The sequence below is a fragment of the Saccoglossus kowalevskii genome, assembly GCF_978046115.1.
Source record: "Saccoglossus kowalevskii chromosome 4 unlocalized genomic scaffold, keSacKowa6.1 SUPER_4_unloc_1, whole genome shotgun sequence".
Lineage (NCBI taxonomy): Eukaryota > Metazoa > Hemichordata > Enteropneusta > Harrimaniidae > Saccoglossus > Saccoglossus kowalevskii.
Genome location: NW_028188616.1, coordinates 849855 through 873851, shown reverse-complemented (window position 1 = coordinate 873851; position 23997 = coordinate 849855). Strand labels below are relative to the sequence as shown.

The window sequence follows — 23997 nt, the reverse complement described above, 5'->3', positions numbered from 1 at the left end:
GTGGCAAAGTACGGCAAAGTACGGCAAAGTAGTGGCAAAGTATGGCAAAGTAGTGACAAAGTAGTGGCAAAGTAGTGACAAAGTAGTGGCAAAGTAGTGACAAAGTAGTGGCAAAGTAGTGACAAAGTAGTGGCAAAGTACTGCAAAGTAGTGGCAAAGTATTTCAAAGTAGTGGCAAAGTATGCCAAAGTAGTGGCAAAGTAGTGGCAAAGTACTGCAAAGTAGTGGCAAAGTATTTCAAGAAGTAGCAAAGTATGGCAAAGTAGTGGCAAAGTATGGCAAAGTTGAGGTAAAGAACTGCAAAGTAGTGGCAAAGTACTGAAAAGTACGACAAAGTAGTGGTAAAGTAATGAATAGTGTAAAAAGTACTGCAAAGTAGTGGCAAAGTACTGCAAAGTAATGGCAAAGTACTGCAAAGTAGTGGCAAAGTACTGAAAAGTAGTGGCAAAGTACTGAAAAGTAGTGGCAAAGTACTGAAAAGTAGTGGCAAAGTACTGAAAAGTAGTGGCAAAGTACGGCAAAGTAGTGGCAAAGTACTGCAAAGTACAGCATAGTACGGCAAAGTACGGCAAAGTACGGCAAAGTAGGGCAAAGTAGGGCAAAGTACGGCAAAGTAGTGGCAAAGTATGGTAAAGTAGTGGCAAAGTATAACAAAGTAGTGACAAAGTAGTGACAAAGTATGGCAAAGTAGTGGCAAAGTACTGCAAAGTACGGCAAAGTACGGCAAAGTAGTGGCAAAGTATAACAAAGTAGTGACAAAGTAGTGGCAAAGTAGTGGCAAAGTAGTGGCAAAGTACTGAAAAGTACTGAAAAGTATGGCAAAGTAGTGGCAAAGTAATGAAAAGTGTGGCAAAGAAGTGGCAAAGTACCGCGAAGTAGTGGCAAAGTACGGCAAAGTAGTGGCAAAGTACGGCAAAGTAGTGGCAAAGTATGGCAAAGTATGGCAAAGTAGTGGCAAAGTAATGCAAAGTAATGCAAAGTAATGCAAAGTACGGCAAAGTAGTGGCAAAGTACGGCAAAGTAGTGGCAAAGTACTGCAAAATAGTGGCAAAGTAGTGGCAAAGTACGGTAAAGTAATGGCAAAGTACGGCAAAGTAGTGGCAAAGTATTTCAAGTAGTAGCAATGTATGGCAAAGTAGTGGCAAAGTATAACAAAGTAGTGGCAAAGTATAACAAAGTAGTGACAAAGTAGTGGCAAAGTAGTGGCAAAGTACTGAAAAGTACTGAAAAGTACGGCAAAGTAGTGGCAAAGTAATGAAAAGTGTGGCAAAGTAGTGGCAAAGTACTGCGAAGTAGTGGCAAAGTATGGCAAAGCAGTGGCAAAGTACGGCAAAGTAGTGGCAAAGTACGGCAAAGTATGGCAAAGTATGGCAAAGTAGTGGCAAAGTAGTGGCAAAGTATGGCAAAGTAGAGGAAAAGTACTGCAAAGTAGTGGCGCAGTACTGAAACGTACGACAAAGTAGTGGCAAAGTAATGAAAAGTGTGCAAAGTACTGCAAAGTAGTGGCAAAGTACTGCAAAGTAGTGGCAAAGTACTGAAAAGTAGTGGCAAAGTAAGGCAAAGTAGTGGCAAAGTACTGCAAAGTACGGCAAAGTATGGCAAAGTACGGCAAAGTAGTAGCAAAGTAGTGGCAAAGTACGGTAAAGTAGGGGCAAAGTACGGCAAAGTAGTGGCAAAGTACGGCAAAGTATGGCAAAGTAGTGGCAAAGTAGTGGCAAAGTACGGTAAAGTAGTGGCAAAGTATTACAAAGTAGTGACAAAGTAGTGACAAAGTACGGCAAAGTAGTGGCAAAGTACTGCAAAGTACGGCAAAGTACGGCAAAGTAGTGGCAAAGTATAACAAAGCAGTGACAAAGTAGTGGCAAAGTAGTGGCAAAGTAGTGGCAAAGTACTGAAAAGTACTGAAAAGTACGGCAAAGTAGTGGCAAAGTATGGCAAAGTAGTGGCAAAGTATGGCAAAGTAATGCAAAGTACGGCAAAGTAGTGGCAAAGTACTGCAAAATAGTGGCAAAGTACGGTAAAGTAAAGGCAAAGTACGGCAAAGTAGTGACAAAGTATGGCAAAGTAGTAGCAAAGTATGGCAAAGTAGTGGCAAAGTATAACAAAGTAGTGGCAAAGTATAACAAAGTAGTGGCAAAGTAGTGGCAAAGTACTGAAAAGTACTGAAAAGTACGGCAAAGTAGTGGCAAAGTAATGAAAAGTGTGGCAAAGTAGTGGCAAAGTACTGCGAAGTAGTGGCAAAGTACGGCAAAGTAGTGGCAAAGTACGGCAAAGTAGTGGCAAAGTACGGCAAAGTAGTGGCAAAGTACGGCAAAGTATGGCAAAGTATGGCAAAGTAATGGCAAAGTATGGCAAAGTAGAGGAAAAGTACTGCAAAGTAGTGGCGAAGTACTGAAAAGTACGACAAAGTAGTGGCAAAGTAATGAAAAGTGTGCAAAGTACTGCAAAGTAGTGGCAAAGTACTGCAAAGTAGTGGCAAAGTACTGAAAAGTAGTGGCAAAGTACTGAAAAGTAGTGGCAAAGTACGGCAAAGTAGTGGCAAAGTACTGCAAAGTACAGCATAGTACGGCAAAGTACGGCAAAGTAGTGGCAAAGTATGGCAAAGTATGGCAAAGTAGTGGCAAAGTATGGCAAAGTAATGCAAAGTACGGCAAAGTAGTGGCAAAGTACTGCAAAATAGTGGCAAAGTAGTGGCAAAGTACGGTAAAGTAATGGCAAAGTACGGCAAAGTAGTGACAAAGTATGGCAAAGTAGTGGCAAAGTATGGCAAAGTAGTGGCAAAGTAGTGGCAAAGTACTGCAAAGTAGTGGCAAAGTATTTCAAGTAGTAGCAAAGTATGGCAAAGTATAACAAAGTTGTGGCAAAGTGCTGAAAAGTAGTGGCAAAGTACTGAAAAGTACTGAAAAGTACTGAAAAGTACTGAAAAGTACGGCAAAGTAGTGGCAAAGTAATGAAAAGTGTGGCAAAGTAGTGGCAAAGTACTGCGAAGTAGTGGCAAAGTATGGCAAAGTAGTGGCAAAGTACGGCAAAGTAGTGGCAAAGTACGGCAAAGTATGGCAAAGTATGGCAAAGTAGTGGCAAAGTATGGCAAAGTAGAGGAAAAGTACTGCAAAGTAGTGGCGAAGTACTGAAAAGTACGACAAAGTAGTGGCAAAGTAATGAAAAGTGTGCAAAGTACTGCAAAGTAGTGGCAAAGTACTGCAAAGTAGTGGCAAAGTACTGAAAAGTAGTGGCAAAGTAAAGCAAAGTAGTGGCAAAGTACGGCAAAGTACGGCAAAGTAGTAGCAAAGTAGTGGCAAAGTACGGTAAAGGAGTGGCAAAGTACGGCAAAGTATGGCAAAGTAGTGGCAAAGTACGGTAAAGTAGTGGCAAAGTATAACAAAGTAGTGACAAAGTAGTGACAAAGTACGACAAAGTAGTGGCAAAGTACTGCAAAGTACGGCAAAGTACGGCAAAGTAGTGGCAAAGTATAACAAAGTCGTGACAAAATAGTGGCAAAGTAGTGGCAAAGTACTGAAAAGTACTGAAAAGTACGGCAAAGTAGTGGCAAAGTATGGCAAAGTATGGCAAAGTAATGCAAAGTAATGCAAAGTACGGCAAAGTAGTGGCAAAGTACTGCAAAATAGTGGCAAATTAGTGGCAAAGTACGGTAAAGTAAAGGCTAAGTACGGCAAAGTAGTGGCAAAGTATGGCAAAGTAGTGGCAAAGTAGTGGCAAAGTACTGCAAAGTAGTGGCAAAGTATTTCAAGTAGTAGCAAAGTATGGCAAAGTAGTGGCAAAGTATAACAAAGTAGTGGCAAAGTATAACAAAGTAGTGACAAAGTAGTGGCAAAGTAGTGGCAAAGTACTGAAAAGTACTGAAAAGTACTGAAAAGTAAGGCAAAGTACTGAAAAGTAAGGCAAAGTAGTGGCAAAGTACGGCAAAGTAGTGGCAAAGTACGGCAAAGTAGTGGCAAAGTACGGCAAAGTATGGCAAAGTATGGCAAAGTAATGGCAAAGTAGTGACAAAGTATGGCAAAGTAGAGGAAAAGTACTGCAAAGTAGTGGCGAAGTACTGAAAAGTACGACAAAGTAGTGGCAAAGTAATGAAAAGTGTGCAAAGTACTGCAAAGTAGTGGCAAAGTACTGCAAAGTAGTGGCAAAGTACTGAAAAGTAGTGGCAAAGTAAGGCAAAGTAGTGGCAAAGTACTGCAAAGTACGGCAAAGTAGTAGCAAAGTAGTGGCAAAGTACGGTAAAGTAGTGGCAAAGTACGGCAAAGTAGTGGCAAAGTACGGCAAAGTATAGCAAAGTAGTGACAAAGTAGTGGCAAAGTAGTGACAAAGTAGTGGCAAAGTAGTGACAAAGTAGTGGCAAAGTACTGCAAAGTAGTGGCAAAGTATTTCAAAGTAGTGGCAAAGTATGGCAAAGTAGTGGCAAAGTAGTGGCAAAGTACTGCAAAGTAGTGGCAAAGTATTTCAAGTAGTAGCAAAGTATGGCAAAGTAGTGGCAAAGTATGGCAAAGTAGAGGTAAAGTAATGCAAAGTAGTGGCGAAGTACTGAAAAGTACGACAAAGTAGTGGCAAAGTAATGAATATTGTGCAAAGTACTGCAAAGTAGTGGCAAAGTACTGCAAAGTAGTGGCAAAGTACTGAAAAGTACTGGCAAAGTACTGAAAAGTAGTGGCAAAGTACTGAAAAGTAGTGGCAAAGTACTGAAAAGTAGTGGCCAAGTACGGCAAAGTAGTGGCAAAGTACTGCAAAGTACAGCTTAGTACGGCAAAGTACGGCGAAGTACGGCAAAGTACTGCAAACTACGGCAAAGTAGTGGCAAAGTAGTGGCAAAGTAGTGGCAAAGTATAACAAAGTAGTGACAAAGTAGTGACAAAGTACGGCAAAGTAGTGGCAAAGTACGGCAAAGTACTGCAAAGTACGGCAAAGTAGTGGCAAAGTACGGTAAAGTAGTGGCAAAGTATAACAAAGTAGTGACAAAGTAGTGGCAAAGTACGGCAAAGTAGTGGCAAAGTATGGCAAAGTAGTGGCAAAGTAATGCAAAGTAATGCAAAGTACGACAAAGTAGTGGCAAAGTACGGCAAAGTAGTGGCAAAGTACTGCAAAATAGTGGCAAAGTAGTGGCAAAGTACGGTAAAGTAATGGCAAAGTACGGCAAAGTAGTGGCAAAGTATTTCAAGTAGTAGCAATGTATGGCAAAGTAGTGGCAAAGTATAACAAAGTAGTGGCAAAGTATAACAAAGTAGTGACAAAGTAGTGGCAAAGTAGTGGCAAAGTACTGAAAAGTACTGAAAAGTACTGAAAAGTACTGAAAAGTACTGAAAAGTACGGCAAAGTAGTGGCAAAGTAATGAAAAGTGTGGCAAAGTAGTGGCAAAGTACTGCGAAGTAGTGGCAAAGTATGGCAAAGCAGTGGCAAAGTACGGCAAAGTAGTGGCAAAGTACGGCAAAGTATGGCAAAGTATGGCAAAGTAGTGGCAAAGTAGTGGCAAAGTATGGCAAAGTAGAGGAAAAGTACTGCAAAGTAGTGGCGCAGTACTGAAACGTACGACAAAGTAGTGGCAAAGTAATGAAAAGTGTGCAAAGTACTGCAAAGTAGTGGCAAAGTACTGCAAAGTAGTGGCAAAGTACTGAAAAGTAGTGGCAAAGTAAGGCAAAGTAGTGGCAAAGTACTGCAAAGTACGGCAAAGTATGGCAAAGTACGGCAAAGTAGTAGCAAAGTAGTGGCAAAGTACGGTAAAGTAGGGGCAAAGTACGGCAAAGTAGTGGCAAAGTACGGCAAAGTATGGCAAAGTAGTGGCAAAGTAGTGGCAAAGTACGGTAAAGTAGTGGCAAAGTATTACAAAGTAGTGACAAAGTAGTGACAAAGTACGGCAAAGTAGTGGCAAAGTACTGCAAAGTACGGCAAAGTACGGCAAAGTAGTGGCAAAGTATAACAAAGCAGTGACAAAGTAGTGGCAAAGTAGTGGCAAAGTAGTGGCAAAGTACTGAAAAGTACTGAAAAGTACGGCAAAGTAGTGGCAAAGTATGGCAAAGTATGGCAAAGTAGTGGCAAAGTATGGCAAAGTAATGCAAAGTACGGCAAAGTAGTGGCAAAGTACTGCAAAATAGTGGCAAAGTAGTGGCAAAGTACGGTAAAGTAAAGGCAAAGTACGGCAAAGTAGTGACAAAGTATGGCAAAGTAGTAGCAAAGTATGGCAAAGTAGTAGCAAAGTATGGCAAAGTAGTGGCAAAGTATAACAAAGTAGTGGCAAAGTATAACAAAGTAGTGACAAAGTAGTGGCAAAGTAGTGGCAAAGTACTGAAAAGTACTGAAAAGTACTGAAAAGTAAGGCAAAGTAGTGGCAAAGTAATGAAAAGTGTGGCAAAGTAGTGGCAAAGTACTGCGAAGTAGTGGCAAAGTACGGCAAAGTAGTGGCAAAGTACGGCAAAGTAGTGGCAAAGTACGGCAAAGTAGTGGCAAAGTACGGCAAAGTATGGCAAAGTATGGCAAAGTAATGGCAAAGTAGTGGCAAAGTATGGCAAAGTAGAGGAAAAGTACTGCAAAGTAGTGGCGAAGTACTGAAAAGTACGACAAAGTAGTGGCAAAGTAATGAAAAGTGTGCAAAGTACTGCAAAGTAGTGGCAAAGTACTGCAAAGTAGTGGCAAAGTACTGCAAAGTAGTGGCAAAGTACTGAAAAGTAGTGGCAAAGTACGGCAAGGTAGTGGCAAAGTACTGCAAAGTACGGCAAAGTACGGCAAAGTACGGCAAAGTAGTGGCAAAGTATGGCAAAGTATGGCAAAGTATGGCAAAGTAATGCAAAGTACGGCAAAGTAGTGGCAAAGTACTGCAAAATAGTGGCAAAGTAGTGGCAAAGTACAGTAAAGTAATGGCAAAGTACGGCAAAGTAGTGACAAAGTATGGCAAAGTAGTGGCAAAGTATGGCAAAGTAGTGGCAAAGTACGGCAAAGTAGTGGCAAAGTACGGCAAAGTAGTGGCAAAGTATTTCAAGTAGTAGCAAAGTATGGCAAAGTAGTGGCAAAGTATAACAAAGTAGTGGCAAAGTATAACAAAGTTGTGGCAAAGTGCTGAAAAGTAGTGGCAAAGTACTGAAAAGTACTGAAAAGTACTGAAAAGTACTGAAAAGTACTGAAAAGTAAGGCAAAGTAGTGGCAAAGTAATGAAAAGTGTGGCAAAGTAGTGGCAAAGTACTGCGAAGTAGTGGCAAAGTACGGCAAAGTAGTGGCAAAGTACGGCAAAGTAGTGGCAAAGTACGGCAAAGTAGTGGCAAAGTACGGCAAAGTATGGCAAAGTATGGCAAAGTAATGGCAAAGTAGTGGCAAAGTATGGCAAAGTAGAGGAAAAGTACTGCAAAGTAGTGGCGAAGTACTGAAAAGTACGACAAAGTAGTGGCAAAGTAATGAAAAGTGTGCAAAGTACTGCAAAGTAGTGGCAAAGTACTGCAAAGTAGTGGCAAAGTATTTCAAAGTAGTGGCAAAGTATGGCGAAGTAGTGGCAAAGTATAACAAAGTAGTGACAAAGTAGAGGCAAAGTACGGCAAAGTAGTGGCAAAGTACTGAAAAGTATGGCAAAGTAGTGGCAAAGTACTGCGAAGTAGTGGCAAAGTACGGCAAAGTAGTGGCAAAGTACGGCAAAGTAGTGGCAAAGTACTGAAAAGTACTGAAAAGTACGGCAAAGTAGTGGCAAAGTTCTGCAATGTAGTGGCAAAGTACGGCAAAGTAGTGGCAAAGTACAACAAAGTAGTGGCAAAGTACAACAAAGTAGTGGCAAAGTACGACAAAGTAGTGGCAAAGTACGACAAAGTATGGCAAAGTACAGCAAAGTACTGCAAAGTACGGCAAAATAGTGGCAAAGCATGGCAAAGTAGAGGTAAAGTAATGCAAAGTAGTGGCGAAGTACTGAAAAGTACGACAAAGCAGTGGCAAAGTAATGAATAGTGTGCCAAGTACTGCAAAGTAGTGGCAAAGTACTGAAAAGTAGTGGCAAAGTACGGCAAAGTAGTAGCAAAGTACTGAAAAGTACTGAAAAGTATGGCAAAGTAGTGGCAAAGTAGTGGCAAAGTACTGAAAAGTACGGCAAAGTAGTGGCAAAGTAAAGAAAAGTGTGGCAAAGTAGTGGCAAAGTACTGCGAAGTAGTGGCAACGTACGGCAAAGTAGTGGCAAAGTATGGCAAAGTATGGCAAAGTAGAGGTAAAGTACTGCAAAGTAGTGGCGAAGTACTGAAAAGTACGACAAAGTAGTGGCAAAGTAATGAATAGTGTGCAAAGTACTGCAAAGTAGTGGCAAAATACTGCAAAGTAGTGGCAAAGTACTGAAAAGTAGTGGCAAAGTCCTGAAAAGTAGTGGCAAAGTACTGAAAAGTAGTGGCAAAGTACAGCAAAGTAGTGGCAAAGTACGGCAAAGTACTGCAAAGTACGGCAAAGTAGTGGCAAAGTAGTGGCACAGTACGGTAAAGTAGTGGCAAAGTATAACAAAGTAGTGACAAAGTACGGCAAAGTAGTGGCAAAGTACTGCAAAGTACGGCAAAGTAGTGGCAAAGTAGTGGCAAAGTACTGCGAAGTAGTGGCAAAGTACGGCAAAGTAGTGGCAAAGTATTTCAAAGTAGTGGCAAAGTATTTCAAAGTAGTGGCAAAGTATGGCAAAGTAGTGGCAAAGTATAACAAAGTAGTGACAAAGTAGTGGCAAAGTAGTGGCAAAGTACTGAAAAGTATGGCAAAGTAGTGGCAAAGTAATGAAAAGTGTGGCAAAGTAGTGGCAAAGTACCGCAAAGTAGTGGCAAAGTACGGCAAAGTAGTGGCAAAGTACCGCAAAGTAGTGGCAAAGTACTGCAAAGTAGTGGCAAAGTATTTCAAAGTAGTGGCAAAGTATGGCAAAGTAGTGGCAAAGTATAACAAAGTAGTGGCAAAGTATAACAAAGTAGTGACAAAGTAGTGACAAAGTAGTGGCAAAGTACTGAAAAGTATGGCAAAGTAGTGGCAAAGTAATGAAAAGTGTGGCAAAGTAGTGGCAAAGTACCGCAAAGTAGTGGCAAAGTACGGCAAAGTAGTGGCAAAGTACCGCAAAGTAGTGGCAAAGTAGTGGCAAAGTACTGCAAAGTAGTGGCAAAGTATTTCAAAGTAGTGGCAAAGTAGTGGCAAAGTATAACAAAGTAGTGGCAAAGTATAACAAAGTAGTGACAAAGTAGTGACAAAGTAGTGGCAAAGTACTGAAAAGTACTGAAAAGTACTGAAAAGTACGGCAAAGTAGTGGCAAAGTAAAGAAAAGTGTGGCAAAGTACTGCGAAGCAGTGGCAAAGTATGGCAAAGTAGTGGCAAAGTACGGCAAAGTAGTGGCAAAGTACGGCAAAGTAGTGGCAAAGTACGGCAAAGTATGGCAAAGTATGGCAAAGTTGTGGCAAAGTAGTGGTAAAGTAGTGGCAAAGTATGGCAAAGTAGAGGTAAAGTACTGCAAAGTAGTGGCGAAGTACTGAAAAGTACGACAAAGTAGTGGCAAAGTACTGCAAAGTAGTGGCAAAGTACTGAAAAGCAGTGGCAAAGTAAGGCAAAGTAGAGGCAAAGTACTGCAAAGTACGGCAAAGTACGGCAAAGTAGTGGCAAAGTAGTGGCAAAGTACGGAAAAGTAGTGGCAAAGTACGGCAAAGTAGTGGCAAAGTATTTCAAAGTAGTGGCAAAGTATGGCAAAGTAGTGACAAAGTAGTGGCAAAGTAGTGACAAAGTAGTGGCAAAGTAGTGACAAAGTAGTGGCAAAGTACTGCAAAGTAGTGGCAAAGTATTTCAAAGTAGTGGCAAAGTATGGCAAAGTAGTGGCAAAGTATAACAAAGTAGTGACAAAGTAGAGGCAAAGTACGGCAAAGTAGTGGCAAAGTACTGAAAAGTACTGAAAAGTATGGCAAAGTAGTGGCAAAGTACTGCGAAGTAGTGGCAAAGTACTGCGAAGTAGTGGCAAAGTACGGCAAAGTAGTGGCAAAGTACGGCAAAGTAGTGGCAAAGTACTGAAAAGTAGTGGCAAAGTACTGAAAAGTACTGAAAAGTACGGCAAAGTAGTGGCAAAGTTCTGCAATGTAGTGGCAAAGTACGGCAAAGTACGACAAAGTAGTGGCAAAGTACGACAAAGTAGTGGCAAAGTACGACAAAGTATGGCAAAGTACAGCAAAGTACTGCAAAGTACGGCAAAATAGTGGCAATGTATGGCAAAGTACTGCAAAGTAGTGGCAAAGTACTGCAAAGTAGTGGCAAATTACTGAAAAGTACAGCAAAGTAGTGGCAAAGTACTGAAAAGTATGGCAAAGTAGTGGCAAAGTATGACAAAGTACGGCAAAGTATGGCACAGTATGGCACAGTATGGCAAAGTAGTGGTAAAGTACGGCAAAGTAGTGGCAAAGTAGTGGCAAAGTATGGCAAAGTATGGCAAAGTATGGCAAAGTAGTGGCAAAGTAGTGGCAAAGTACTGTGAAATAGTGTGATTTGATATTCATTTCACATTATGCATCTAAATCACAATCAGGTTAGCTGTTTTCAAGATAACAAGATATTTACTAACATTTTAAAATTGAAGTAATCAACACTGAATGAATTAATCTGATAGAGGAATATTCTTTAAGAGCTGGATATGGTTTTTGCGGTCCAAGGTCCAAGTGTGGTGGTAGCGCCCGAGTTTGTGAGGATGCATAAAGCATACAACCAAGGGCAGCAAAGTCGCTTCATCATTATCATATATCTTATAGGTGTAATTACATTTTTACCACACCCTGACCTCAAACACACAACGTAATTTAGAATGATGAAAGCCAGGCGCACTGGGCGTGATACGGGAAATTATTGCCCGGTGTGAGGGCGCCCTTCCCATAGCGTTACGAGCCGGGAAATTGAGGTGTTTGATAATGAATAAAATCAATCAGAGGTCCATCCAAAGAACTTACATATAAAATATCAAAACAATTGGATTAGTCATTTTCAATTAGTAGTTGAAATGACAAACATAATCCAAGAAATTGGAGAATTAAATTTATCGTCACAAAATGGTTCACTTTACTCACAAGCAGAACGACACCATTCTGAGAAACGATTACGTGAATCATGTATGATGCCTTCCTTTGCAGACTGTTGCAGTATGTCTATATATGTCTGAGCATTGCCAACGGTTGTGATGAAATCCTTCAACATAGATATGATCTTCATCTTAATAATATCACTTGCTTCTTCAATGTTTTCATCTGCTCCACTGTTACAAAGAACGACGCCCTCAGCAATATCTGGGAAGTGTTCCTTAATAAACTCAGCAACACTAGATTTCTCAGAGATGAGTGTAGGTACACCAGCAGCCATAGCTGTAAGACTGGTTGTTTCTAATTCACTTGATGGACCAGGAATGAACACACAGCACTGCTTGAGATCGTTGCAGACATCGTGTATGGACTGCAGTTGGTGTGTTATGATCTTCAAGTGTGGAGACAAACCCATCTCACTAAGTTGACGCTTTCCATCGTCAATGGTGATGGGCGATGTTCCAACAAATTTTCAAATTGGTTTTCAGACAGCAGACTTGTATTCATCAGCCACTTTTGCAATAGCCATGGCAATGACTCTGTACCTTTCAAGGGATGATACATCAGAATCCTGGATCACCATCAGCAACGTCATACCATGGCTTGTGTCAGGAGTATGGCGTATATCAACATCAGCGGTATAAGGAAGTAAACACATGTGTTGTCGTAGTAGAGGAGACTGTTACACATGCTGAACTTGATCTGCAACAATCTGACCAATGGATACAAGCATATCGGCAGATTGCATCACTGAATGGCTGGATGGTGTACTTTCTAGGTCTTGTATGGAGTGGATGATTGGTACATTCTTAGCATCTGGGAATACTTTCTCTTTGATACTCAATGCAGCCTCTGCTGTTGTACCAACATGACCAAACACTATCTTCACGTCTTTATGATAATGCTTTACCATTGGAAATATTTTAAGCCATTCTTGGTCTGGTTCCATTCCACTAAATTCAGCTTGCGGTGTAAGAGGTTGTACGTTGTTGCATCTACCATTTCATCATTACTCGGGTCTGTCATTGTGCAAATCACTCCATGCCCATTCGATGCCAGCAGAACAGCGCCCTCTCGTTGATTTAGGGACAGTGTTAAATTAACTCTTGGCCACCAATGTGATCCCACCATGAGTACTGTATTCACCTATGTCGTAAAACAAAACCATAATATTTTCAGCATTACAGTGAAAACAAGAATAGTGATTGAGACGCGTGTAAAGGGGAACTACATGTTTACTGAAGAGGAATTTCAAAATAGGTTACATAATTATCGTAATATCTTACTGTAAAGCAGTGTAATATTATTGAATCCATGCATTGTTTTAATTTATTTCATGTGGATCATTATCAGGTAGTAACTAGGTTAATATCAGAGTGTTGATGCCCAATATGTCATGTGATCGCCATATATATGATTGCATAAATTTTATACATTCAACATATTATAGAGAAGATTCATTCATAAACAATATTCAGTGCGTATCATTGACCCACAGAATAAATCGTATCAAAATAACACAATACATACATACCATATCTGCACCAGCCCCACGTAAAATATCCACCACCTCTGTCTTACCCTCCTTGCATGCAATATCTAAACATGACTCCTTGGTCTGCAAAAATAAAACACAATACAAGGAAGGTTGGTATGCACAATAATTATGATTAATGAATACCAGCACTCAAACATTTCAGAATGAAATAATCTAATGACAATAAAACAAAATTAAGTTGATATAATATAGTTAAGATACCAATCATTTGTAAAAATATAGTTATGTTTCAAATATATGTTGATACTTATGGAAATATCATAGAGTTGTCATGTATATGACGAAACTATCAATATAAAACTGTGATAAACTTCTTATTTGGGTAGTGTGAAGACCCCAGTATAATACCATTTCAGTCAACAACCAACCAATGATCAGACATGTAGTTCACGATATAATAACTCTTTATTAATACCGGGTTAATGGAAGCATCGTCTCGCAAGACAATCATAGCATTAGACGATCTAAATACAAGATTACTAGCCCTTAAATCGGCCATGGCTCGTAAATCATAAGAAGGCTGGCACTATTCAGCTCTGAAAAATATCATGACAGTAACAAACCGTAATGTTAACCGGATTGCATGGACTACAGAGTTTTAGACCCGTTCCCAACAAACCAACTTGTACGTGTTTGTGTTGTAAATATTCAATTACCTGACGAACGATCATATCCACCATTAGACATAAATAAAATAGTTTGTTTTTGTTAAATATCCTGAAATACAAGACTTGTGTGGCTTCAATGATTATTTCTAAATACAATATGAATAACTTTGAGAAAACGATTTATGAACTCATTCTTGGTGCAGGATTTATCGAAAACATTTTTCCAAAAAAAAGCGAAATAACATTTTATTTTGTTATTATATCAATATGGTAATAGCAATTTTACCGGGTTGTTAATAAAACACACTTTTTGTATGAGGCTATTATGTGGCACCATATGATTGACATCTACTAACATATTGATTGCAACATTGGGGGGGGTCAGTAGACAGTAGAATACAATCGAAAGTAAGAACCAGAACCATCCAGCGCAGACAGTGAGTATAGTAAAGAAAATCCATGGGATGCCATTAGCCTAATGTGTGTTGGATATACGGATTTTCCATTGACACTGAACGGGATACAGGGATAATTTTAATAGTTTTCATCAGCATAGAAAAGACGATATCATGAAAGACAGATACAGATAGAGGTAAGACTGCTTTTTTATACCAATTAGATAATGATGATCTGCTCAAAAACTGCAATGGAATTTGATTTAGATGAGGAGCCCCCTGAAAGGGATATCCAGACTGACACCATTGAAAGCCATTAATCAACACACTGAGTGGCTGGGTTTGGAAGATGGTGGGATGTCACACTTCTTGAGCCACAAAGACTTTATTTCAGACTTGGCAGTGAAAAGGAAAGTGTTGAGTAACATTGGAAGTGACAGCATGGATGGGAAAGTAGAAGAACTGAAAGAATCTAACTAAATTAGAGACCCAATTATAAGTAATGAGAGTGGTGATAAGGATCCCACAACTAATGAACAACAGTGTGATCGCCATGACAATTCGAAGTCAGAGTCTGCTACAGCCTGTGAGGCCATTCAAGGGAATTTAAAAACAATGGGTACCGCCTTGTGGATGAAAGAATTTAAGAAAAGAAAGTCTCTGTAAATTAGCATCTAGTCGAAGCAATAAAGTTATGGGGGTAAACAGTATCAATAGTACCGCTGAAGAAATGATGAAGGACACTGACTCTGTAAATAATGAAAGGAAAAAGATAAAGATAATTCATTGGCTGAACTCAGGTAGATGCGTGCTGAGCAGGTCATTATGAAAGATTTGAGTGCAGAGGTAGCAGCACTGACTGAAGCAAAAAATTACAAATCCAGAAGAGGCCCAAGAAGGAGCAGTTGTAGTAATTGTGGTAAGAGAAAAAAAAAGTTGCAAGCACTGTTACAAATGTGGAATTAGTGGAATAATGACTGTTACTCTAAACAAACTAGCAGACAATATAGGACTACTTCAGCGGGACATGGAATAACCATGGTAACTAAAACGTCCCAAACTGGCCACAATTGTCAGAAGAAGTCAACACCTACCAATGTTTAGTATGTAATGTTCGGAGGTAATGTTCACAAGGATGTCTGAAGAATCACCGGGTACAATACAAAGACAATTGTAATGTGATACAACAGGTGGCAGCCTCAAGTGCTAGGCACAGTGATAGTGATACCATTAAAATGTCATTTCCCACTCATCTGACAGCAAAACAGAGAGATAGAAGTACAAAATTAGAAGGGGAGTTTGGTGCTATATGCGCGAAGAAAAGGTATATGCTATGGTCCAGAAATTAAAACAGCTGTTTCTCAGTGAAGATTGAGTCCCAACTACTAGCAGCAGTGATACTACTGATACTTTTCGGGTACCTTTTCTGGCGAGGGACGCGAGTGATGGGGAGGATGGTACCAGTACCAGTTATTGGCTACAATTCTATTGCGGAGCTTGTTAGCAAGTAAGTGGAGGCAATCCATCAACAGCCTTATTAACCTTATTCAGTGCAGAGCAGATGAAAAAGATGCACCGAGGAACAATTGGTGTGAAATGTTAATTCCGAACTGGACTAGTCAGTGAAGAGCAGCCTGTGTTTTTCGAGCCTAATGCAATAATGCCGTGGCCAGATGACAAGTTCTCTTGAGGAACTACACACAAAGTGAAGTACAAGTCCACAATCCAACAAAGCATGATATCATCATGAAACGTTGCACTGAATTGGGTTAGGTTAATTTGATCTAGAGTGTCATTCCAATAGATATCCAAGAGGTGAACAACAAGACTACAACAACGTCAGCACATATTGATGTAGTCAGCAGTGGGACAGACTCAAAAAATACAACAGAAAGTGACATTGAAACAGAAGATTAAATACCTCCTGCAGACGAAATATTGCAGAAAAGATGCTGTGAGAAAAGGCAGATTCATTTTTAAGAAACAAAAGGAATATCAGGCAGATAACCTAACGCTGCATATTGAACTTAAGATAAAGAACCAATACAACAGTCATACCAAACAATGCCACGTCCACTGTACAAAGAGGTGAAACAGTACTTAGAAGGCTTGATAAGTCAATAATTGGTAACATCCATCATATCGCCAATAGTATGAGTTACGAAGCGAGACGGACACCTGAGACTATGTGTGGACTCAGACAGTTGCATGAGAAGAAAAATTCCAGATTGACATTCAATTCCTCACATACAGGACATTGTTTAGATGGAAACTCACGGTCATGTCATATGTGTGCCCTACCTAGATGATGATGGTTGCTGAAGGAAAGACAGGAAGGTTAGGCAGCATGGTCAGGGGAGACAATTTCAAAACAGTCCATCACCTGGACAGTAACACACCAGCAAATCCTCAAGATCTGCTTGATCGTTTACCAAAACCATCTATCATGGGCTATCCAGATTATGAACAACCATATATACTACATACTGATGCCTTGAGTGAAGGTTTGGAAGCAGTGCTCTACCAGAAACAGAATTGTAAAATAGTGGTTATTGGCTATGAGTCTAGGACACTCACCCCAGGAGAAAGAAACTATCTCCTACATTCTGCTAAACTGGTAAAAGAGTTCGTGACTGAGAAGTTCCAGGACTATCTTATTATGCAATACACACATAGAACCCACTCACTTATGTCCTGACCACTACTGACCAGAATTGGCTGATTTAATCTTCTACATCAAGTATTGCCAAAGAAAGACCAATACTGAAGCAGATTCACTGTCCGGGCACCAGTTGACATGGAGACATTTATGCAGATATGTACTGAAGAAGTCTCCAAGCAAGTCATGAATGCAAGTCAGTCAATGGAGAGGTGGTATGAATTGAAGCAATATCGACTGATGTACGACTGATAGATGCTAATGTGGACACTAGTAAATCTGCAACTCGCCTGACTAATGAGAAAATCAAGATATTACAACAGAAAGATCATGTGATTGGCCGACTGTTAGTTTACAAATCAATGGGACAGGAACCGAGTAAGAAAGACCGTCAAGGTGAATGCAATGAAACTTTTGCTTTAATGAGAGAATGGGAACGACTCAAAATCGATAAAGAAGGAGTACTTAAGAAAGACACCATCAAGATCCCAGCTTTTTCTTCCAAAAAAGTATCAGTATGGCTAGACATAGTCTCTACTGGCCATACATGCAACGGGACATAAAGCATTATGTTATGAAAGCATGCAGACGTTTGAAGCAGAAAAGACCAAACATACCAACATGGGCACTACAAGTCAACATTGCTTCCTCGATGGCATTTGAGCTATTTTCAGGTACAAGTGCGGATATGAGTATATACTAGTTGTTATCGACCAATTTACCAGGTTTGTACAGGCGTATGCTACTGCCAACAAGTCTGGCAAGACAGCTGCTAACAAAAAATCAACTCATACTAAACCTTACTGGTGGTTCAATCGCACCCAACTTGGTATGCTTAGAACTCTAGCAGAGAAGGAGAGGTCAAACTGGACGCAATCGCTGAACAAAGTTGTACACGTTTACAACTGTACTAAGAATGAAGCCACTGGCCCCTCACCATATTTCCTCATATTTGGTCAACACCTAGGACTACCCATTGATATGTTTGGGCTTGATCGAAATAGCAAAGATGGCATGTGATATGTCGAGTAATGGAAACGTCAGATGTAGGAAGCCTGTGCCATAACTGCAAGAAGTGCTAAGAAGTCAGTTGGCATGGGCAAAGGCAACCATAAGGTATATGTTGCATCGCTTCCACCAGGTATTGGTGAAGAGTCTGAGTGAACGGGGAGGACCAGAAACACCAAGAGCATACTGGGAAGATAAAATCCCTGTAGTTGTTTCCAGAAAGGGAGCTGATAGTACAGTGTATAAAGTCAAAGCAGAAGACGGGGAATGTAGGATTGGAAACCTGCTTCCATGTAATGCATTGCCTGTTGATGTGCTCCCAAACTATACTATACCAGGACCGTCCAAACCCAATGTAACACCAACAAGGGAAACAAGAAGTAGCAAGACCAACCATCCCCAAGAGCAGACACTGAAACATGGTAAAATCGGTGATAGTGTTGAAAAAGACGATCGACATACATCCCTGTGTCATTATTGCAGGATCCACATTTATCATTGTCACTGGTAAAAACAGGGTCACCAACACAAATGGTAATACATATGTCCCCAGGAAGCAGACTACAAGTTACAACCATTATGCTCCGGTGTTCAAGTCCAGAGCAATTAACTGTTATATAGATTCATCACCATTAAGTATTAACCCAGATATGTCATTAATATTACCAGAAACTACTAGTGACAACCCAGATACATCAGTATCATTAACTGATATCACCAAGCCAGTGTTATCCTTGCTTGATATTACCAAGCCAATGTTATCCTCGCCTTATATCACCAAGCCAGTGTTATCCTTGTTTGATATTGCCAAGCAAGTGTTGTTCTTGCTTGATATCACCAAGCCAGTGTTATCCTCGCCTGCTATCACCAAGCCAGTGTTATTCTTGCTTAATATCAGCAAACCAATGTTATGCTCGCCTGCTATCACCAAACCAGTGTTATATTTGTCTGATGTCACCAAGCCAGTGATATACTTGCCTAGTGTCACCAAGCCAGTGTTATCTTTGCCTGATAACCCCAAGCCAGTGATATCTTTGCCTGATATTGTGGAACCCTGGTAGTATTAAATTGACTATCCAGTTAACATTATATTGCAGTCTTGTCTTATATAGACAGTCATTGATATTTATTTATTAATTATTTAGTAAGGTATCCACTAGTGCAATGTAACTATTATTATATGCACACTAGTACTTTATGAAAACAGGAGCACATGTTCAAGTTTCAGGGTCATTACCATGTATGAAATTAAGTGTATTATCAGTAACAGGATGTGGAGGTAATTAGTGGATAGGATGCAGTTAAGTCAGTCACGCCCTAGACAAACCAGAAAGGGATTAACATATGTTATAGCAGCTCTCTCATACTCCACTGTGTGATCTCTATGTACCTCATTGAATGAACACAACTATTATACACTTATTCTTGTCTGATATCAAATATCACTGATATCAGAATGTTATCAATCTCTGTAGAATCCTTGGTATATCAATCAATGGCATGTGATTTCTGAATGTGCTCCACTACTTTCTTTTTGTGCATTTCATCTCTGTCAGCTTTTCTTAAAACAATATTTGGCAACTCTAACTTTATCTTGCTTCAGTGTAACATTATCACCAAGCCAGTGTTATATTTGCCTGATATCACCAAGCCAGTGTTATCTTTGTCTGATATCACCAAGCCAGTGTTATCTTTGCCTGATTTCACCAAGCCAGTGTTATCTTTGTCTGATATCACCAAGCCAGTGTTGTATTTGCCTGATATCACCAAGCCAGTGTTATCTTTGCCTGATTTCACCAAGCCAGTGTTATCTTTGTCTGATATCAGCAAGCCAGTGTTATCTTTGCCTGATATCACCAAGCCAGTGTTATCTTTGTCTGATATCTCCAAGCATGTATGATGTATAGTGTATGCATGTATACATTTTGTGTCAACACCATGCGATATTTTCTTCCCCTTTTTATACAAAATATCGGTTGTCCGCTAGGTGTCCTTCTACATACTCTCGACATACTCCAGAAATCCTAAATATACGAGACACATCCCAGATACAAACGCTTTGTCCGTTTTTAATACTGTATTTAGGCTGTGCTATCAACGATCTATAGACGTTCCATGTACCTTATCTTTCCTCCCTCTTTCCGTTTCCAGCTGCAGCGAATGTGAGTTGCAAGGATGCAGAGAGGATACAGCGGACGTTTAACGGATGATAACGGACATAGAATGTTTGTTGCTTGTATATTTTGCGGATTGAAATCGTAAACGACAGATAGTTCATCCGTTCTGAAAGTGTTGTGCAGCTCAAAAAACGTTTTGCACGGATGAAATCCCAGTAGACGGATGCTCGATGGATATAGCGTATGAAATATGTATGCAATGAATACACAACGGATTCATTTTCCAACGGGTAGCAAGATTTGTTAACATTTACATCCTCTTTTCATCCGTGCAGTGCAATGGAACCGGGCCTTAATATTCTAGTTCCGTCCATGGTGACAAATGAAAGTTGGCAATGTATGTAGGTGCAGCGCGCGCAAATGGGAGCACTGCATCATGGGACGATACAAGCTCCATATAATTAAATATACAATCCTAATAATTACATGGAATATTAAATGAATACGATTTTATAAGATACTGTGAATATATTAAGTTAGCAGACACGCTGTACATCGGCAGAAAGTGGTCCATGTATAGATAACACGAAGTTTAAAACCGAACATTAATTAATTTTTTTATAAAAAAAACACATAGAATATCCCTTTTGCTTTCTACAAAATTGTTTCACATAGAGTCGAGACGAAAACAAAATAATAAATTCGGATTTGCATCTCATGTGACACAGCTTATCGCGAAATATTTTCAAATTTGGCCGATGCGTTGTTCCTGTCCCAAGTGCACTGTTTTACGTAGTCATGGATACCGGTACACAATACACATATTTCAACCAAGTCATTGATGACTAGTTAGTATCTGCCAGTCGCATTCTGGAATCGTCTGTGGTGAAATGCTAGAAGTTATATCAACTTACTGTTTAACATGAAACTCCAAGATGCGATAATGTAGAGAAAAAAAACGTTTTGAAGGTGTGGAAACATTCAAAGGCAATACATATAACTATCAAACGCAATTTTATTCGAAGTAGGCATGGATATTTGTCACTTGGTGGCGACATTTACAATATAAAACGATTGCGGTATTCATATTTGTCACTTGGTGGCGACATTTATAATATAAAACGATTGAACATTTGCGGTATTCATGTTTGTCACTTGGTGGCGACATTTATAATATAAAACTCTAAAACGGTTGGAGAAACGATTGCGGTATTCATATTTGTCACTTGGTGTTGACATTTACAATATAAAACGATTGAACATTTGCGGTATTCATGTTTGTCACTTGGTGGCGACATTTATAATATAAAACGATTGAACGTTTGCGGTATTTACATTTGTCACTTGGTGGCGACATTTATAATATAAAACTCTAAAACGGTTGGAGAAACGATTGCGGTATTCATATTTGTCACTTGGTGTTGACATTTACAATATAAAACGATTGAACATTTGCGGTATTCATGTTTGTCACTTGGTGGCGACATTTACAATATAAAACGATTGAACGTTCGCGGTATTCATATTTGTCACTTGGTGGCGATATTTACAATATAAAACGATTGTGGTATTCATGTTTGTCACTTGGTGGCGATATTTAGAATATGATTGAGGTATTCATATTTGTCACTTGGTGGCGACATTCACAATATAAAACGATTGTGGTATTCATGTTTGTCACTCGGTGGCGACATTTACAATATGATTGCGATATTCATATTTGTCACTTGGTGGGGACATTTACAATATAAAACGATTGCGGTCTTCAATACTAAGTAATTGTATCCTAATTTAGAAATAAAGCAAATTTGCAATCTAAGTATAATGCCCTTTACATAACTGTCCCTTCTACATTGCAAGGCATAAATATGTAGGTGTTTTGGAAGCATGGTAAGAGAGATGACTTGTCAAACTTAATCAAAGTATTCATCAATGGTTACCACTTGGTGGTGCTATTTACAAATTTGACAGACGGAGAAGGCGACATCCCGATAAAAACAATAACAATATACACAGGATTAAAAAAAAGAATTTTGTAATTAAAACCTCGAAATTGGCTAAACAACCGACAACAAAAAATGGTGACCCTAAAGTTTGAATACGATGTTTATAACGTAATCAATGATTTCCCAGAGTTAAAAGCCTTTTTGAGGAATGGCTGTTTTTACACATCGTCAACAGAGGGCTCCCTTCAAGTTGGGTACTGAAATCAGATGGCGGCAACCTAATCACAGGGTGGAACACCGAGTCGGTAAAAACTAAGGGAGATTTGCACCCTTGCCAGCTGGTATGTTGCTTTAAATTACAATTAGTATAATATATACTTAAAATGTTAAAAGTAGAGCTATGCTTTGCTAATTGAAGGTCTTTTTCATGGTGAATTTCAGAAGAAAAGTCATGTACTTTGCATTGCCAATTGAATTTGACTGTGGACTGTGATTGATATCAAGTTTGGTTGCTTTCCAAAAATTTTGAACAGAAAGTACTAAAATTTTACAATCAGTTTCACTTCCAATTCCGATTTTTGCATGTACATGTAAACATTGGGGGTTTTTGAGCAAAAAATGCGATCAAAAAAATTCTATAGAAATTCCACCTATCAGATCTGCTACAGTTTGGGTTTGGCAATTGGATCTGAGAACTTACAGTGACCATGGAGGTAGAAAAGAGAAGGAGTAAGGACGCTATTTAAGCCCATGTTAATCTTATAAACATCCTTTGTTTTCAGTCTGGTTAAGCCACTTATTGTTTTTGTTTAGAAGTCGTTTTATCTACATGATGATAGCCGCTTATTTACACAAGAAAACGAGAGTAGAACTGAAAAAAATAAATTACGTTTAAACATCGTCTATATAATTGAATGCGCAAACCATAAATACCAGAATTGTGCATGCGTAATGACCTTTATCGGACCACAAAGGTCATTTCACACTTGTAGATACCGGAAATTCTGCATACGGACGCTCCCAAGATGTGTGCTTACTTCTTTTTGATATTTTTTATCGCAATAGTCGTCCAACTTTGGACATTGATTAAAAAATTCCCGCAAATTTCCCCAGTAAAAATTTAAAGATACATGATAAGATTATAACAAGATGTTTTGACTCGTCATTTTTCATTGGTGTGCAGAACTGTGCAGATGTCGAAAATCACGCCTTTTGTTGTAATAGATTTCGGGCATTGAGTACACTCAGCGTACGTTTTTCACGGCATTTTGTATTATTGTTATTTGTTTGGGCATGCGCAGTGCATTGAGAATCTTCGTGAAGCTTCCGAATACAGCCGAAACACGTAAACCGATTAACTGTGACATTGTACAGCGTGTTTGCAAACTAATTACAATGTGTACTGAGTAAACAAATCCAAAGCATCATGAAACCAGCGGAAACAATAGCGTCCTCACTCCTTCTCTTTTCTACCTCCATGCAGTGACATAATGTCTCAAATTTGCCAAAATTGCGAGAAAATGTAACTGCCCACAAACGTGGATATTTTCCCCATTGAAACACGTGATGGCGAATTTCCTATCCGGATAGGCTAAGCTAGCTATAGTATAATTAAGCTTAACCAAACTTTGTATGTTACATCATCATAAATCATGATTAAATATGTTATTTTCAAGACTCATTATATTGGAAATTTTTGTGACAACTACCTTCAGAATGTAAGTCATTTAATGAGAAAATTAATGTGATGTTATCATATTCAGATTCGTAACACACGTATGTATGTACAGTCAGTGAAGAGTTCTGCAACGTTCACTCCACAACAACACTAAATTTGGCCCGATTCTACACTTACACTAATATGTTCGAATTATATCATGTCTTACTAGGTCCATAATAGGAGGTTATTTACCTCCTGAAATAAGTGTGTTTGATTTATCTTGCATTACAACGTAAACCACAGTCCCTCAACACCCGGTTGGGAAACGCTATTGTTCTAAGGTGTTAATCCCCCGACCGCTGGTAACAGTGCGCGTTATGCTTGTGGAGTGAAGCCGATGACGTCATAGTGTTGAGGGACTGTGCGTAAACATAGTAAATTAAAAGTCACACTCACCAGCACTGCAGGTGTAGTGGCGCTGTCGACATCTGCCATCTTGGATTTGAATACTAGTACCCAACTTGAAGTGAGCCCTCTATCAGGCATCCATACCTCAAAAAGGCCTATAGACTAGGTATACTTCTAATCCTACTATATCACCCCGGCGTGATGTCCATTTGCATCTATACTTGAACCTATATCTTTATTTGAAAATATACCACAGATTACGCAGAACATTTTGGAAAGATGGCGAACAGTAACTATATTCAGTTCTTGAATATTTTGGGAATTTTAATTATGAAACAAAATCACAGTCCCTCAACACCCGGTTGGGAAACGTTAATACTTCTTTTGTCTCAATGCGTGTTTCGCCTTCGCGAAATTGTTTATTCGTTGTTTATTCGTTAATCCGACGACCGAGTGTGAGCGCGAGCCTACTTAGCTATTAACATAAAATTAGCATAGGGTATGACATCATTTTTACCCAGAAGCCTTTTTGATTCACTGCTACGCATGCGTATGCACTTTGTTTTGATTTTGATTTCAACGTGAGAGACGATAGTTATTTTAAC

The 23997-nt window shown here is 39.5% G+C and overlaps 2 protein-coding genes across 5 annotated transcripts in view; both read right to left on the bottom strand.

Annotated features, from left to right (window-relative positions):
* LOC144357767 (uncharacterized) overlaps positions 1-11695 on the bottom strand; it is a 50566-nt gene extending 38871 nt beyond the window's left edge. For all 4 annotated transcript variants that reach the window (XM_085496212.1, XM_085496215.1, XM_085496216.1 and 1 more), the window contains exon 1: positions 11025-11695. The gene's annotated coding sequence lies outside the window, so the exon portion shown is untranslated. The remainder of the gene's footprint in view (positions 1-11024) is intronic.
* Positions 11696-11811: 116 nt separating this feature from the next.
* On the bottom strand, positions 11812-23544 carry LOC146728606 (uncharacterized). The gene is made up of 3 exons (XM_085496217.1): positions 23441-23544; positions 12568-12651; positions 11812-12179 (listed from the first exon to the last, which is right to left on the bottom strand). Exons 1-3 carry the CDS (start codon positions 23528-23530, stop codon positions 11940-11942), a joined length of 414 nt encoding a protein of 137 aa, XP_085352343.1. The 5' UTR covers positions 23531-23544; the 3' UTR covers positions 11812-11939.
* Positions 23545-23997: the final 453 nt, after the last annotated feature.